Source organism: Arvicola amphibius, chromosome 5 (genome assembly GCF_903992535.2).
Source record: "Arvicola amphibius chromosome 5, mArvAmp1.2, whole genome shotgun sequence".
NCBI classification, from domain to species: domain Eukaryota; kingdom Metazoa; phylum Chordata; class Mammalia; order Rodentia; family Cricetidae; genus Arvicola; species Arvicola amphibius.
Window position 1 is genome coordinate 28,260,308 of NC_052051.1, and position 15,406 is coordinate 28,275,713.

A 15,406-nucleotide genomic window follows, 5' to 3' on the forward strand; every position below is an offset into this window, starting at 1 on the left:
TATCCAGAGCTGCTCCACTAGTATCCTCTGGTGTTACTTTATCTCTCTGGAGTTTTGTTTTGTATCAGTGACCCTTGATGGATGGCTTGATTTGCTCTTTGATAGCAGTGTGACCTTCTTTCCCTCTTGAGTTCTTGGGAAATGCCCCAGTGCTGTTAGCTGTGTATGCTAGCATTGAAATCCGCTCCTACCTTGATTTCTTAGGTTTGTAAGCACCTTTGCCTTTTGATGTGGGAACCCAGAGATTTTATTTATAGAACTGGATAGTTTACTAGGGTTTCTCGGTGGACCTTAGTACATAGTCAGCCCGTTTAGTGTTTGGATTTAGGTGTTCTTTATGTCCCAGGAGTTTTCTGAGATTCTGGTTCAAATACCTGTTTGAGGGGCTGTTTCTTCCTACTTCTTTGGAGGATTCCAAATACATGGAGTCAGTCTCTTGGCCTGCTTGCCACTGAGTCCAGCAGGGCTTGCCTGTGGTGATTCTCCTCCAGCCTTTATAGCAGGCAGAGAAAAATGACCCACGAAAAGACAAGAATGAAACTCTCATCTCAGCCCAATTTTATTGTAAGTGGCGCTGGACCAAGACTTCTAGAGTTTGGCCAAGATCATTTTGCTTTAGTCACATTTAACCACAGCACAATTTTGGGAAAAAAAAAGTATTCAGATTAACAATTAACTCAGTCCCAAATGCACAATTTAAGACATGCTTACATTAATATTTACAAAGTTCATTTGGCTTCTTTCACAAGAATGAGCACTGTTGTTTGGGGATGAGATGGGGGGAAATAGGGAGAGGGACTGGGAGGTCAGAGATAGTGCCCGAGATTTAGGGTCTATGGAGGTAATGCCTGTGGGTGTCAGGATTGGCTTGGCCCTAAGATAACATAGAAGTCACTTAGGCTGTTGTAAAGCACACGTGACATCACTCAAAAGAATGGGTTTTATAGTCAAATGCAATGCTCAGGATTTAGGGGGAAAGGTATGGGATAAATGAAAACAAATTCTGGGAGATGCAGCAGAGCCCATCTCATCAGACAGCCAGGGACCACCAGGCTGCAAAACAGCATCATTCCTAGCGTTCCAGGAAGAGCAGCTGCGCACCTCCTTCCATCAAAGAGGTACACTGTGTGTTTAACTTCTCCAGTGCCTATCTGTGTGCACAAGGCCTGTTGGCCCTCTTGCTTGCCCTTGATCCTGGCAAGGCACAGTGAGGGAATACAGAAAGGGCAGACACAGACACACCTACAGAAAAGCTGGGGTCAGGTGGGCTGCCTTTGTTCTGATGGATGGTACAAACTCTGCAACAGCCTAGAACCTCAGTGTGAGTATTACCTAAAGCACATGGGGAGGGGTTTGTTGTCTTAGTGGGAGGTCTCTGTGGGTAAGCATTCTCAGGCTGTAAACATCAAAGAGGAGGAAGTTATAGTTGATTAGTTTTGCTCAGACTGGTCAGTCATCAACACTGTCAACATCTGCACTTGAATCAGAGAAAGGCTTTGCCACTAATTCTGAGCCTGAGCCATATGGGGAAGGCTTTGCTAATTTCCCAAATTAGCATGGATCCTTGAGATGGCCCGTGCCCATGTCAACAACACACAGTCAACCAGGCCTTCATCTGCTCTTTACACATTCACTCAAGGCTTTGGCTCCCCACTACCTGCAGCACAGCGGCTTTTGTGGTAGGAGAGGAGCTTCTTAGAATGCTCTTTGCTGCTGTAGAGTTGGGTGCAGTGTCCGGACAGAGTGGCACCGCAGAGCAGTAGTTAGGGGCTCCTTTCTCACTGTTCCTTCTTTCCCTGCACTGTCCCCTCTAAGGAGCCCCTCCCTCCATCCCAGCAGCACTCTTCTGGAGACTGTGCCCAGTCCGAGGCCCTCCTTTCCAGTTTCCTGACCTCACCCAGGTCTCCTGCCTGACTTTGGAATTCCTCGGTCGGGTGGGGCTCCCTTGCTGGGGAGTGGTCCCTCCGAAGCTTAAAGCTTTGGCCTGTGGACCCTACCTTACTGACTTCCCGAGGGAGCTCTCCACACTGGATTTGTTTCTCAGAGCTCCATTGCCATGGAGGTTTACTATATTCACGGTCTGTTTGTAAGTTTATATTTAGACAGCATTATCCTTTGGAAATTACAACAGTTGTTTATAGTGTTATATAAAGACTGAAATTCAGCTCAAAAAATTACATTTTTACAAAGGTTAAAAGAATTAAGATAAAATCTTATTATGTAGCTCTGGCTATAATTCGCTCTGTAGACCAGGGAGGCATTGAAATCACAGAGATCTGCCTGCCTCTGCCTCCTGCATGCTGGAATTAAAGACATGAACCACCACGCTTGGCAAAATGCATTTAAAACATCACTAGTCAGGCCAGGTTTTATGTAACTTGTTTGTAAGTTTATTGAATTGTTGCTGTTCTTCGCTTCTAGCATCTGTTCTGTTGCTGGCTCTTCTTGGCACATACTCCACCTGTCAAGGTAAAGCTTCAGAGCACTGCCAGAATAAAAGTCCAGTTAGCTTTCCTTACTACGCATGCCTAGCCCATTGCCTTTATTTAGGAGATTAAACCCAGCTAATACTTTTATCAGCCAGTTGTTAAATGTCAGAGTGTTCTCTTTGAGATTCCGTTTTTTTTTTTTTTTTTTTCTCCTTAAATAAGTAGAAATGGTGAAAAAAAAAGTCTCATGAAGTGGAATCTAAATGTCTAGGAAGAGAGCTTCCAAGAGTTGGTTCGGCAGCCAGTGCCCAACTTGGTGTTGCTTCTCCTCGTCTCCCCTATGAGTGCTCCTGTGACAGGCTGTGAAAGACATCATCTGCAGGTGATCTGAGCAAGGCCCCAGCCCTGGATTTTAGTTCTTTCTGCTGAACGTTGAGCTCTGTCATCAGTTAATAGACAAATGAAGGAACTTTTGCGTGCTACCTCCTCTCTCCCATGGACTGGCTTTTGGTGTTAGACATCACATTAGCATTCTGAAGAATATCCTGCTCCTGCCTCCTTTTTGGTAAACATACTGTTTTTAATTAGTACATAGTAATTGTACCACAACGTGACATTTCAGTGTATGTTACGTGTATAGTTCAGACCAGAGCAGTTGTTATAAGCATCACCCTGAATACTCATCACATCTCTCCGTGGGGAGTATCCAGAGTGGTCTCTCCTGGGTATTTTGAAATGCTGTCAACAGTGTTTATCCTGCCGTGCTGTAGGAATGTGTATGTTCTTCCACGTGTTCACCTGCACCCCTGTACATGTTAGCCATCCTGTCTCTCTCTGCCCTCTCCTGCCCCATACCGCTTCCCAAGCCTTGGTGTAAACTACAACTTTATTCTATACTTCTATTTTAGTCAGGCTCTCTACAGGGCCAGAAGCAAGGGGATGGAAAAAAAAAGTCAGGATTTATTAAGGGAGCTTTAAAACAGCGGTGACAGCCAAATCACACTGAGATGCTGAGAAGCTGGTGGTTACTCAGCCCTTGAGGGCGGTACCTAAACATTTAGAATAATCCCACAGAAGCTTTCTCTCGGTTGTCTTTATGGATAGCCCATGTTTCTGGCACCTTCAGTATCCTGAGATCTTCATTATAATTCAGGTTTCCCCTTCATCACTTTGTGCAGTGACCTCTCAGACCTTCTTCAGGGAATCTAGCCACATGTCGCCTTGCTACAGCATCTCCTGAGACCTTAGTACAAGCCTCTGTGACCCCATTACTTAACATTTGTTTTCACACCTCCAAAACCATTACCATGTGAACAGTGCCGGGTTCTGCCAGCTTGAGGTGTAGCCTGCCGCCTTGGACCACAGCTGTCCTCGACCAGTACACTCTCATCTGCACTCTCTCACACGCAAACGCACCACATAAAAGGGTTTTATTAAAGCTTTATTGTAAAGAATGTGGGGGGGGGAGTGGGGGGAATCATGCAGCAAGATTAGCCAGACTTAAAGTCTACATATCTTAGTGAACTTCTAGCAGAATAAAAAAAAAAGTTTTAAAATGCAAGTTTTTCAAACAAGTTCTGGATTTCTTGGTAGGTGTGGCCTTGCCCCCAAGGCACTTGTCCTGTCCACCCAGTGTCTCATTTCTCTTTCATAGCTTGAGTCTTTAACGCTTGCCCATGTTACCCACAGCTTGTAAATGGCTCCTATTCCTTTCCTCTGTAAACTACATTTTCATATATTTCTGCCTGTCCCACCATGAATCTGGCTAAGAGCATGAAGTGGTAACCATCCTGTAGCCACAATGCTATCGTGTCTTGGAGTTTTACAAAATACATAGTCCACTACTTGTTAATTCACCCTCACTCAGATTTTCAGGACGGGCAGAACATAGCCAGATTCTTTGCCAGAATATGCTACAAATGGCCCAGTTCCTTCTAGTCTGTTTTCCTCTGAAACCCGGTATGAACACCTTCACTGTTCGTATCTATATCAGCATTGTAGCCTTCTCTATCCCCACTGCAATGGCACAGGAAGCTCTGTTACAGCACTCTCGGGCTTTGCTAGCCTCTATCTCCAAGCTCCTCCATATTTCTTGAAGGAACTAGAGGAAAGTTCCAACTCTCTGACCTTTGGTCAGCGTGGAAATAGGCTCACATTTTCTGGCCTCCACAAGCACTGGGCCGAGCTCCCCAGAGTCTAGTTGAAGAGAGGGAGGAGCAATAATATGAGCAAAGGGCCGAGACCATGATGGGGATAGAAACAGAAACAGCTGACCTGAGCTAGTGGGAGCTCACTGACTCCAGAATGACAGTGGGGAAAGCTGCATAGGACCAAAGTAGGCCCTCTGAATATGGGTGACAGTTGTGTGGCTTGGGCAGTCACTAGGACCAGGATTTATCCCTAGTGCTTGAACTGGCTATGTTCTTTGGATATAGTGAGGAGGGCCTTGGTCCTGCCTTAAAGTGCCAGACTTTGTTGACTCCCCATGGGAAACCTTACCCACTCCAAAGAGTGGATGGGGCGGGGGAGAAGGTAAGGGGAGCGTGAGGAGGGAAGGGAGTGGAAACTGGGAATGGTATGTAAAATCAGAAAAGATTGTTTTAAAAAATAAATAAAATGAAAAGAAAAAATGGTATGTGAGCTGGGCTTACTACTGCATGCCTGTAACCCTGGGGCTGGGGAGGCAGCGGGATCTTTTTTGAGGCTTTCCTGGGTTATATAGAGCAAGACCTTGTGTCAAAACAAACATCAGTAGCAACACCCCCCCAAAACAAACAAACAAGCAAAAACCCCAGTGTAACCACCGCCAGCAGCAACAAGAAGCAGTGATGCAGGCAGATGCTCCCATCCACACAGCAAGTGATGCAGGCAGATGCTCCCGTCCACACAGCAAGTGATGCAGGCAGATGCTCCCATCCACACAGCAAGTGATGCAGGCAGATGCTCCCATCCACACAGCAAGCTAGCAAAAGCTTTGTCCTGGGGGACAGCCTCCTGCACACACCTCACTGTGGTCCCAGTAATAAGTTCAATGGTCCTTGTCTTTGGAGTTTGGTGTGGCTGGATAGCCCTCAGGGTATCCTAATTATAGACTGGAATTCTGGTTGTGCCTGCGCAGTGATACAGTGCTGTAATTGTCATTATTTGAGATATTTCTACTCTAATATCTTATGATTTTAGAGGCAGCTTTATTTCTGCCTCTGCAGTTGTCACCTTTTTCTTTTGGGTACATCTCATGATGTGTGTGTGCCATTAATTCCCACAACTCTACTTTGATACCCCCGTCCTCCCACCCACAGTTTTAAAATAGTATGTATTACTGTTGCCAGTGTGGCTCGGTGCTCCAAACAGTGATGATTCAGGCTGGGGAAAGTGGGACTTCAGAGGATTGGGGGATTAATTGGGTTTTGACAGCTTTGCTGTTCACTGACCCTTAATGGGCTGCCTTTGACCACAGTGGAACGGGGGGAAGGGGAGCTGGATATGCTGTTGCAGGCATCTTCATCCCTAAAGCTTGAGTTTTTGTGAACATTCCAGCCTCCCTCATTAGTGTCATGTGGCACGTGCTGACCTTAGCAGCCATTTGCTCAGTAAGTTGCCAAGAAGCTCCTGGCTCTGAAATGAAAGAGGTGCCAAGCTGGGCATCAGGTGGAGGCAGGTCTTATGCCTGCTCCTGTGTCCTTTCTTGGTGGAGAAGGCATTTCCTTGTTCAAAGTCAGAAACTCCTAATACCAAAAGACACTGAGTTTATCTCAGTTCAGTTTTCTTCCTGCCACTTGGTGCTGTGTGCTGACATATTGTTACTTATGTTACCTTGTATCAGAGATACTTTTCAGATCCAAGAATATTCTACTACTTAGCCATCGGTTGAATTATTTGAATATAAATTCTGAGTAGTGCTCTTTAAAGCGTGTAATATTTAATGTTCATGTATGTGAAGTAAGTAATTGAGGTACTTTTAAAGACATTTCCCAAAAGCTTTATAGTTAGTCATATGGAGTCCGTTCTTTCCTTCCACCTTTACATGGGTTTGGAGATTGAACTTAAGTGCCAGGCTTATGTGACAAGAATCTTTACCTATCAGGAGCCTACCTTTTGTTTTTATATGGCTTCCTAAAGTACCCCCCCTCAACCCTTTGGAGACAAAGCGTCATGTTTCCAGGGCTGGCCTCTGACTCATTGTATGGTAGATGATGACCCTGAACTTCTGATCCACTTGCCTTTGTTTTCCAAGTGCTAGTAATACAGGTATAGGCCATCATGTACAGTGTATGGACTGGGTGAGGATCAAGCCCAGGACTTTGTGTGTGCTAGGCAAGTACTCTACCAGCTGAGCCACCTCCCCAGACTATATTCTCAATTTTTGATAATGAGTCTTTCTTAGATGTTTCGTTGTTGTTTGTTTTGAGACAGGTTCTCATGTAGCACAGATTGGCTTCAAACTCACTGAGGATGACCTTTACAACTCCTGATCGTTATGCCTCTGCCCTCCAGATGTTGATGCCTGACTTTCTTCAATTGTTTTCTTAAGATTGGTTTTTATGTGTACTTCTGTGTATCTGTATGGGAATGTGCACATGAGTGCAGGCATGGATGGGATCTGGATCTAGAGTTGCAGGCTGTTGTGATCCATTCAGTGTGGGTGCTGGGAACCAAACTCAGGTCTTCTACAAGAGCAGTATGTGCTCTTAACCACGAAGCCATCGCTCCAGCCCCTTTACTAGCATTGAGTATGCTGTGGTAATTCTGTTCAGGACAGGTAAGTGCCTCTTGATCTAATCCAGCCAGCTCATTCAGTCTTTGCACAAAGATCTCTAATTTTGGAGTCAGGAGTCAGCTCCCCTGATAGCTTGTGCTGAGTGACCAAGGCAGCCATTGGCCTTGTCTCTTGTCACAGATGCCAGTGAGATAAAGGTAGTGTCTCCTCTGATTATTATGATATATGATGATTAAAAAAATGGCCTGATGTGGCAACATCTGCTGTGAACTTAGCACAGCACAGGAGTTTTGTTGTTCACATCTCTACTTGAAAGTAGGATAAGGTACACTTTAATTAAGCTAGTTTTATTTAGAAACTTAATAAGAATGGCTGCACTACACTGTAATTACAGTTAAAGATTCCTAGTACTTGACAGAAAAACAAGACACGGGAAAAGGCTCGCTCGTGTTAACTCTGTGGAGCTGTGACTAAAAGTGAGAAACTTCTCATGAGGAATTTTCCACTACGGAAGCCTATTAGTAGAACTGTAGATGGGCTGGAGAGATGGCTCATGGCTTAAGAGCACCGGCTGTTCTTCTGGAGTATCTGGGTTCAGTTCCCAGCACCTACATGGCAGATGACAACCTTCTGTAACTCTGGTTTCAGGGACCTGACACCTTCTTCTAATTTCTGTGGGCACCAGACACACAAATGATGCACATTCATAAATACAGGAAAAACATGAATACACATAAAGAAAATAAATCTTTTTTTCTTAAATTAATGTAGATTGGAAACAGAGAAAAGGAACCTGAAGGTTGAGGTTGAAAACTTTGCTTGTTTTGGCTCTTCATTTTTGGAACAGCTTGATGACATCCTGTTACTCCTTGTCTGACATGGACCCGGGTTATTTTATTTGGCAGGCAGGAGTAGCAATTTATTGAGATAAAATTCACCTGGTAGATAGTTTATCTGTCTGAAGTATTAGCTGATTTTTGAAAATCTTTGCATATGGAGTTGTGAGACCATGACAGTAACCCCCCAAATGAAACAACACTTGCCTGTGACACCCGCGCCTGCTTTCCCCTCACTCTTGGCTTTGATGCTTTACCTCTGGTTTTGTGACATCAGAATACCAGAGACTGACTCTCAGTTCTGGAGAGTAGAACCTGGAGAGTCACGGTGCTTGGCATCTGGTGTGACTTTTACTTTCCTCACTTGGTGGAGTCTGTAGGTAGGGAAGAGTGTTGTGTACTTGCTTGGCAGTGGAGCGAAGGAGAGAGATCGTACTCCAGGAGCTTTCCGAAGCTGTACTAGTTCACTGCCCGTGAGCCACCTGAGCTCACTGGAGATGTGCTTGTTTTCCCTCGTCCACTCCCTGTCAACTCTGTGCTTCCACGCTCCACTCTGAAGTCCTCATTGTCAGAGACTCTTGGGCCTTGGTCTTCCTTTGAGATTTTATTTTTGCAGTGAAGATAGACAAAAATAGACAAATGTCTGTGTGGAAGAGCCTGAGCTAATTAGAAGCAGAGTTGATCTCAGAAACACTAGGTGCCCACCAAAGACTAATTTAGCTTTATGTCTGAAGAAGCTGCTGAGTGTGTAAAGCTGTCCCCTAGAGGCTGGAGAGATGGCTCAGTGAGCAGATGGTGGCTCTTTCAGAGGACCTGGGTTTAAGTCCCAACATCCATGTGGTAACTCACAACCATCTGTAACTCCAGTTCAAGGAGCTCTGATGCCCCTTCTGAGATATATGCCAACAAAACACTCATATACAAAATAATTTTTATAATTAAAAATAAATAAAAATTAAGCTATTTATCAGTAGGGATTAGCTGCCCAATGAAGAACTTCTAGAAGTACATGCATTTTTAGCTGCTTGTGGAGTGTCCTCTTAAGATCTTTACACTGTGCTTTTCTGTGCCTGGTGAGGATGGGGCTCTGAGGTTCGTCCATGTTGGAAACAGCCTGGCTCCTGCTAGAACTGACAGTTTTGTGGATTTTATGGGGATTGGATAGTTGCTTTTCAGACAGAGTCTCACTATTGCGTTTAAGCTGGTCTGGAACTTACCATCCTCTTGCCTTTGCTATTCCAATGTGGGAGGTTACAGGCCTGGGCCACCACATCTGGCTTTTGGGTTTTATGTGCTAAATAGTTAAAGAATGGCAAGATGAAATGTCTTCACTCTTCAAAATGCAATCTCCTTTGACAAATACATTTCTAATATAAGAAGCCTATTTACCTAGCCTGATAGAAAACTTGAATTTCTAAAAACTTTTGGATATATTTATTTATTTTTATATTTATGAGTGTTTTCCTACCTGTATGTATGCCTACCATGAGCATCTCTGCTGCCCACAGAGGTCAGAAGAGGGTATCATATCCTCCTGGAACTAGTTACATATGGTTGTGAGCCTCCATACAAGTGATTGGAACTAAACCCGGGTCCTCTGCAAGAACAAGTGTGCTTAACCCTGACCCAGAATTTGCATTTATTATACATAGAACACTCTAGTTAAGGTTGTGAACTCTAGATTCACCAGATCTTTGTCTAGGTGCCATTTTTATGACATCTAGTCTGTGGCCCAGGACAATAACTTTAGCGTTCTTCAGCCTCCTCATCTGGAATTTGGGGTCAGGAACAGTATTAGCTGTTAAGATTCTTTCTGCAGTTTGTCTCATGCGCAGAAGAGCTCATTGAGTGTTTCAGTGTTATAATAATATAATAATAATTACATAATAACTAATGAAATAATCTCATTGTTCCAGGGAGCGGGGAGAGATGTGGATGGTTAACAACAGGTATAACCTCGTATTTAAATTTCTCTTAGAGGGAACACGAGAATAGAAGAGGCATGTGAAATGTATACCAGAGCCGCAAATATGTTCAAGATGGCCAAGAACTGGAGTGGTATGTACAACATTTTGTTTACTTATTAGCTAGATACTTTAAAACCTAATTTTGTAGGAAGACAGGACTGTGCATCCCGTTAAAGAGTGAGCGAGACTGTTGGTCCCAGAGCAGGCGTTGGTGCTGAGAGGATCCTCATCTCAGGGTTTCAAGGTTGACCATCGGGACAATGTCTCCCTCAGTTTCTGCAAGGTCTGTGGAATCTGAAGTATTCATGGGCTAGGAAGGGGTAGGTATGCCCCTAGAATTGTATTCCAATAAATACAATGCTATAATTAGAGGGAAACTCACTGGGAACTAACAAGATAGATAGAAATGCCTTAGCATGAGCTGAGAATTTTAAAGCAATTCTCTACTCCGAATTCACTGAAAACGGAGTGACAGCATAAGCCCCATTAGCTTGCACATTCTTTAAGTTAAGCCCTCACACTAAGATTCTTCTCCTTGTCTGAGGGGATTGTCCTTACTAACTAGAGAGAAAAATACCCGCTTTTCCCTTGGAAACTTCTATAGCACAGATGGTGATGGGATCCTTATGCAAGTGAATGCAGAGGCATCCTTGGGCCAGAGAGAACATGGGTCTCCTACTTGGCCAACAGCTGTTTTTACTAGCTTTTACTAGCTGCTGTTATCCATTGCCTGTAAGGCAGACACTTCTTTTCTAAGGAGAAGATGCTTTTGAGCTGGATGGATCTGAAAGGCTGCGTCTGGCTCTGAAGTTCCTTTATCAGCTAACTTTGCAGTAGAGCTTTAGTTTAAAGGGAGATAGAAGGGTTTCAAAAGAACTTATGCCCACATTGTATTTTACTAAAGAACAAATGCAAGATAAACAGAATCGTCCCACCAGCCCATCTTTTCTATTCAAGTCCTGTAATCACGGGTGAAAAGTAATCTTACCCAAGAGTGCTAGGAAATTCACCTGGAAAGGCCCCTGTCCTCCATGTACCTGTGGAGACCTTCCATGTTCCATGCCTCTGTCTGTTGCCAGGGTAGTGTAAGGAAATGTCCCCAATGTCCCTGTGGTCTGCCCTTTCTCAGTTTTATTTTGAGATAGTGTCTGACTATGTAGCCCAGGCTACCCTGAGGTAGCCCAGAGGAACTGGCTGTTGCACTGTACCCAAGCAGGAAAAAGGGCAGGCCATGACAGTAAGTGCAGGAAGAGCAATGCTGGTGGAAGCTGTAGAGAAGTAAGCAATGTGCTGGAGTACAGGGTGTGCAAAGGAGAGATGTGTCTGCACCAGTGCATCTGGAGCCAGATCCTCCCAACGTCGTGTCAGGTCCAGGTCACTGCATTCTTCCAAGGCAGAGACCATCAAAGCTCCTTACCTGCTGGCTTATTCTTGCAGCTAGCCTGGCCTTGGCACATCTCAGTCTTTTGTCTCTGGTGTGGCTCTCCAGTTGCCAGCAGGGGGTTATTCTGATCCAGCTCTAGCTGTAAGGCCAGTTCTCATTGGTCAGTGTCCCCCTTAGTCCTTTTCTGCTGCTTTGAAGGCACAAAAGTTCAAGATCAAGGTGCCAGCAGATTCATCATCTGGTGAGGACTCCTCTCTGCTTCCAAGATGGCTTCTTCTTGCTTCATCCTACAAGGCAACTTGCTCCTTTCAGTATCTTCTATTATAACGGTACTACTTCCACTCATAAGTGTGGAATACTCATGAACTAACAATTTCCTTAAAGGCCCTAATGGGTAATACTATTACATTGGGTATTCGATTCCATAATATGAAGAGTGGGGGCCAATTTCATTTGTACTCTTGTGTCAGAAACAGAAGCACAAGACAAGAATTGAACTGGAGCAGGCTACAGGGTTTGTGTGGCTTCCTTTCCTTGATGATGATCAGTTCCATGAGTGAGTCAGGTTAATGCCTGTGAGGAGAGTGTTTGGGACAAGGGAGATGGCTAAAGTTTCACAGAATTGGATGTTTGATTTCTTACAGGTAAATTTAAAGCAAGTGGTTCCTTAGCAGAGTGCACTTCTACTGCTTTGTGATGTTAGTACAGCCTCTAGCTGGGAGGAGAATACCCAGAACAGCTTGAAGGAAGAGAGGCTCAGTTAGCTCACGGGTTCGGGGGCTCAGTCTGCTTGTTTGACCCCATGTCCATGGGTAGAATGTCATGGAGTGGGAGGGGTGGTAGAGGAGCTGCCTTATTGTGGACAGGAAGCAAGAGCAAGGAAAGGAAGGTGGCCCTGACAAGTCTCAGTCCCAGCTCTCAGTGACCTTGTTTTTGTTTTTTCACTTAGGCACACTTCTTAAAGCTTCTAGGACTAACTAAAATAGCACCGCCAGCTGGAGATGAAGCTGTCAGAACCTGAGCCTGGGCATGGCAGCACATGCCTGTTTGTAGTTCTGACACTTGGGGGGCTGAGGCAGAAGAGGATTATGAGTGGAACTTCAGGGAAGGCAAGATCCTGTCTTAGCAAACCACATCTTCCTTCCTCCAAGTACTTTTAACTTTAAGTGCTTTTCAACCCCTTGGAGGGCGAATGACCTTTTCATAGGGGTTGCCTAAGACTATCAGAAAACACAGGTATTTCCTTTATAATCTATAGCAGTAGCAAAGTTACAGATGGAGTAGCAATGAAAATAATTTTATGGTTGAGAATCACCCCAACATGAGGAACTGTATTAAAAGGTTGCAGTATTAGGTAGGTTGAGAACCATTGCCTTAAGATTTTATGCCATTCTAAGTCATGTTTTTCTAATGGAGCAGATTGAACAGTGACACTTGAGTAATGTGGACCCTAGGATTGAGAAATGGGTAGATGAATAGCCATGGCTTCGGTGCTTAGCCTTTCTTTAGCTGTGTGAGGTCAAAGTGCCCCTTGTTGGGCTGATCTTATGGTGTGGGAAAGAGCTCAAGATCCTAAATGCTGGCTGTCAGTCATTGAGTGGTGGGTCAGAAAAAGGTGGCTCGGTGTCCAGGATGTTTGGCAGGTCCTCTGGAACTATTAGGGAAAAGTGGCCAACACCTAGTTACATTTGCCTTGATGCATGCGGTCTCTGGCTGCAGGGATTCTTTTTAGAGACTTGTATCTTTTCTGTGTGGAGCCTGGAGTCTTTTGGGAAGCTGTTCCTCACTGTTTAATTGTGACATCTCCTTCAGCTGCAGGAAATGCATTTTGTCAAGCTGCCAAGCTCCACATGCAGCTTCAGAGCAAACATGACTCTGCTACCAGCTTTGTGGATGCTGGAAATGCTTACAAGAAGGCAGACCCTCAAGGTAAGGCCACTTATCTGTGTCTCTGGCCAGCAGCGTCTCCTGTAGTGTTGAGGCTGGTGTGCTGTGCTGGATCCTGGTAATAACAATTCTTGCACTATGGAATAAGAAATAAATTTTTGTCATTTTAATAATGTCTAATCATAAAGATATCAATGTGGAGGAGTTGAGGAACATTTGAACAGTTTTTCATCATGTAGCTAAAGCTGGCCTCAAACTTGAAGCTCTGCCCTCCCCCGCCTCGGCCTCTCACATGCAGGGATTATAGTAACCTTATCTTTATCTTTTAGAAATATGTTCTTGAATGAAGAAGGAAATCCTGGTGTTTCCATCCTCCTAAATGTATTTCACTTAGGGAAGGAGTATAGTATCCAGTGTAGTATCCAGTGGTTAAAAGGTGTCTTAACCACACAACACTCTTCTCATTGTTTTTCTTCTTTTTTGAGACAGGGTTTCTTTCTCTGTGTCACAATCTTAGCTGTCCTGGAACTAGCTCTTGTAGACCAGGCTGGCCTCGAACTCACAGAGAGCTGCCTGCCTCTGCCTCCCGAGTGCTAGGATTACAGGCGTGGCCACCACTGCCCGGCTTTTTCGTTGTTTTTCTAAGTGCTTTTCAAAGCTTTTTTTTTTTTAATAGAAAAGAATATTGGACATTTATTAGTAAAACTTTTGCAAGTGTTACTTCTCTTTCAAGAAGGATTAAACTAAAGGTATTAAAATCTCATCCATGTATATGGTTATCTTGAGTCTTCTCTTCTTCTGTAGTCTATTTAGTTTAACACACAAGTCTAAATTTCTAGGAATATATCCCAAAGAAAAATGTCATCAAGCTTTTTTGTATAAAGATTAATTATATTTTTATTTCCAAAAGTGAGAGACTGGGCACAGCTGGTATGAGCAGAGTGGGTCTGAGCAGAATGACTCCATGTTATAGAATATCATCGAGCCGGGCAGTGGTGGCGCATGCCTTTAATCCCAGCACTCGGGAGGCAGAGGCAGGCAGATCTCTGTGAGTTCGAGACCAGCCTGGTCTACAAGAGCTAGTTCCAGGACAGGCTCTAAAGCTGTAGAGAAACCCTGTCTCGAAAAATCAAAAAAAAAAAAAAATATCATCACACAAGCATCCAAGTCCCGGTTGGTTTGGGGCTGGCTGTAGTGACGCACACCTGTGATCCCTACACTTGGGAAACTTGAGGCTGGAGGCTTGGGAGTTGCAGACCATCCTGCAATATGAGATCCTACCTCAAAAAAAAAAGTGCTTGGATTTATAGAATGTTTGTTGACCTGGTAAAGTTCACTTGCTAATTAAATTAAGGAACTGAGTATTATGTGGCCACAATTTCTAAAAAAAAAAAGGCGCTGAAGTGGGCATGCTGGGCCTGGGTGGTGGTGTAGAGAACCGCGCTCTGTTTTCCTCTAATTGGAGAGGCGCAGCAGTGAGTGTACACTTTCAAATACGCTTCAGGGAAAAGTCACTTTTCATTTTTGTTGTTCTAGTCACTTTCCTGTCTCTCCAGTCAAGCTTTGTTTCTTTGCTGTCTCTTTTAAACTGCAGCTGTCAGCCACACTGTTCTGTGCGAGGAAACTTGGTGGCTCACTGTTTTAGAAAAGGAATATAACTTATTAGCGTCGTCATTGTAAAGTTTTCCATTCATTTCTTGGATATGCATATTAACTGTTAGTATACCAAAGTTTAGCATCTTGGAGCGGTTACACATTCGCAGATTTGGCTTATTATGTTCACACTCCTCACTGTGAATGCAGTTTGACCAGCTGCCTCATGTTCCTGCTGCAGTACCTTCTTGTCATGGGTTGCCTATTAAGTCACAAGCCAAAAGAAACATTCTTCCCTTAAAAAGGAAGAGTTGGGCAAGCATTACAAAGTGCTTTTGATGTTGGCCACATGAAGAGTGGAGACTGTTGAAATGGTCTTTCTTGTGAAGAAGTGATATTTTCCAAAATTAATATAACACACATGGTATTAATGAAGGCTGCATTGACCTTGCATAGTAGTAGGTTTGATTTACCAGTGTGGGTGGCAATCCCTGTAGTCTTGCTTCCTTTGTAATAGAATCTGCTACCTGGATGGACCCCCTAAGAGTTACTGAGCCAGTATTACTGCAACCACACGCCTTTAAATACCAGTG

General features: G+C 44.2%; 1 protein-coding gene across 2 annotated transcripts in view; it reads left to right on the forward strand.

Annotated features, from left to right (window-relative positions):
• Napb (NSF attachment protein beta) overlaps positions 1-15,406 on the forward strand; it is a 39,011-nt gene that overhangs the window by 7,112 nt on the left and 16,493 nt on the right. Inside the window, exons 2-3 of one of the 2 annotated variants that reach the window (XM_038332034.1) lie at positions 9,961-10,040; positions 13,146-13,262. In XM_038332034.1, the coding sequence (XP_038187962.1) occupies positions 9,961-10,040; positions 13,146-13,262 (197 nt within the window). Of the gene's footprint in view, positions 1-9,960; positions 10,041-13,145; positions 13,263-15,406 lie in introns of those variants that run through there. The other variant, XM_038332035.1, reaches the window with a different exon arrangement.